This window comes from Olea europaea, chromosome 11 (assembly GCF_002742605.1).
Source record: "Olea europaea var. sylvestris chromosome 11, O_europaea_v1, whole genome shotgun sequence".
Classification (NCBI taxonomy): domain Eukaryota; kingdom Viridiplantae; phylum Streptophyta; class Magnoliopsida; order Lamiales; family Oleaceae; genus Olea; species Olea europaea.
This window is the reverse complement of record NC_036247.1, coordinates 29118437-29120494: the sequence shown is the minus strand read 5'-3', so window position 1 is coordinate 29120494 and position 2058 is coordinate 29118437. Positions and strand designations below refer to the sequence as shown.

Genomic DNA, 2058 nt, shown 5'->3' with positions numbered 1-2058 from the left:
TCGATCATGTCTTTCACTCCACTATTAAGTCAATATAAATCGAAAACTCATTTTCGACTTATGAGTACACCTTGGCCAAGGATTTCATCATTGACTTAATTGAATGAAACGCAGATCATAATCTCCTACTATCTAAGAGTGACGAATCCTTTATTGATCAATCACAACCTTCATACGATTCTTGACGTACCCGAACGATGTCGTATTAGCGGCCCTTTTCAGAGCAACATCCAACACCGCCAAAGTATGACTGTCCTCATATAAGGTACCATGACGACCTCAAGTCAAAGGACCAATTTCACTACCGAACGTTAGAGATTAACCACCGACACTCAGATAGTTATCCATGTGGAATCTCTCGACGGGTCTCCAATGTTTTGTTCTATAACAAACATCCACGTGTTCATTTAAGTGTCACCACACTTTAACTTGTGAGATCAGCTACTTACTTCACAAGTAAGAAATGCCACACGTGATGGTCTATCCGTAATAACGATATCCGTATCTCGTTATTACTTACGACCACGGATGATTTAAGATTCAATCAGATGTAATTTGTATCTCACAATCACAACTCCTTGTGATTAACAAATTACAAATATTTGAATCTACGGACTCTATTATTTATTTAATTGTCTATTAGTTGATTGGACATAAGGGCATAATACTTACAGTTTATAAACAAGTTTCTAATAAATTTTAATCTCCTTCATTTTGTCAGGCTGGTTCGAGTTGGTTGTTCATTGTTCCAGAAGGGCTTTACAAGCTCTTGGTTCATATGAAAGAAAGATACAGTAATCCCAACATTTACGTCACAGAGAATGGTAAATTCACAGGCATATTGTTAAGACTTTTTTCTACTGCAAGATACTAATGTAACTTAATGGATGATTTTATGAAGGGGTGGATGAATTAAACAATAAAACAACAGTTGCACAAGCTCGGTTTGATGATATGAGGGTTAGATATCACCATGACCACCTTGTTCAACTTAAAAAAGCAATGGAGTAAGTCATCATTCATATAATTATTGAATCGACCTAGACAGTAAATTTGTAAAATGAATTGACTATTCTTGTAACAAAACTAATCTTCATACTTTCGCTTTCATATTCAGCCACGGTGTTCGGGTGAAGGCTTATTATATATGGTCAATGTTCGACAATTTTGAATGGGCTGATGGGTACAGCGTTAGGTTTGGTATCATTCATGTAGATTTTGAGAATAATCAGTTGAAAAGGTTCCCAAAGAGCTCTGCTATATGGTGGACGAATTTCTTGAACGTGAAGAAGGTCAAGAAGCAGGACAAGAAGCTCTTCCTTCTGTTCTGAAATGTTATGTTGAATAATGCGTGTGCTGCAGTTCCTTTTGTTTGCTGTGGGGATCGAAAGCTCGGTTTCTGTAAATGAAAGATTTCGGGTGTGTTCCATTTCTCTTTAGTTTGTCAAATAATGCATGTTTGGAATGCGTCTGTATTTGTATATTGTGTGTACGCTAACGCGCTCTTCATTCTAAGAACATTATTTTCTTCACTTGTTTGTATTTGGTGTAAATGAGTTTAGGTTGTGAAATTGTGTCTTTTTCTTCAGAAGTTTTGTCATTTCAAACGAAAACACCTGTTTGAGCTCCATTATTTCCATCAAAATACATTTTTCAACAATGACTTGTGTTGACACATAAAAAATCAGCTCAAATCGAACGGCCCAAGGAATGAAGCCCAATTGGAGGATCCCCAAATCAGATAGCTCGAAGAACGAAGTCCAATCAAACAATTCAAGATGAAGGCCCAAATAGGGAGGCCCAAGAACGTGGTAACACCATCGCCCAAGTTTGCAAGTCGCCCAAAATCTGAGCGAATGGAGTGCCATGCAGTTGCCCAGAGCTTTTACTCTATTCTCGCCCAAACCTTCGAGTCGCCCAAGGTCTTAGCAAACATAAAGTGTGGTGGTTATCAAGAAGTGTAGTTATCAAAGCAGTTATTAAAGCAGCCCTATCACGTTCCACGATTCAAGGAATTCAATCGAAAACGGTTGAACGACGAAGAATAATGGCAGCAGT

General features: G+C 37.9%; 1 protein-coding gene across 4 annotated transcripts in view; it reads left to right on the top strand.

Annotated features, from left to right (window-relative positions):
- Positions 1 to 1707, top strand: part of LOC111403992 (beta-glucosidase-like) — a 50198-nt gene extending 48491 nt beyond the window's left edge. For 3 of the 4 annotated variants that reach the window (XM_023032688.1, XM_023032690.1, XM_023032689.1), the window contains exons 11-13: positions 722 to 824; positions 902 to 1007; positions 1118 to 1613. In XM_023032688.1, coding sequence (XP_022888456.1) covers positions 722 to 824; positions 902 to 1007; positions 1118 to 1331 — 423 coding nt within the window. In that variant the 3' untranslated portion in view covers positions 1332 to 1613. Of the gene's footprint in view, positions 1 to 721; positions 825 to 901; positions 1008 to 1117; positions 1614 to 1688 lie in introns of those variants that run through there. The other variant, XR_002704608.1, reaches the window with a different exon arrangement.
- Positions 1708 to 2058: the final 351 nt, after the last annotated feature.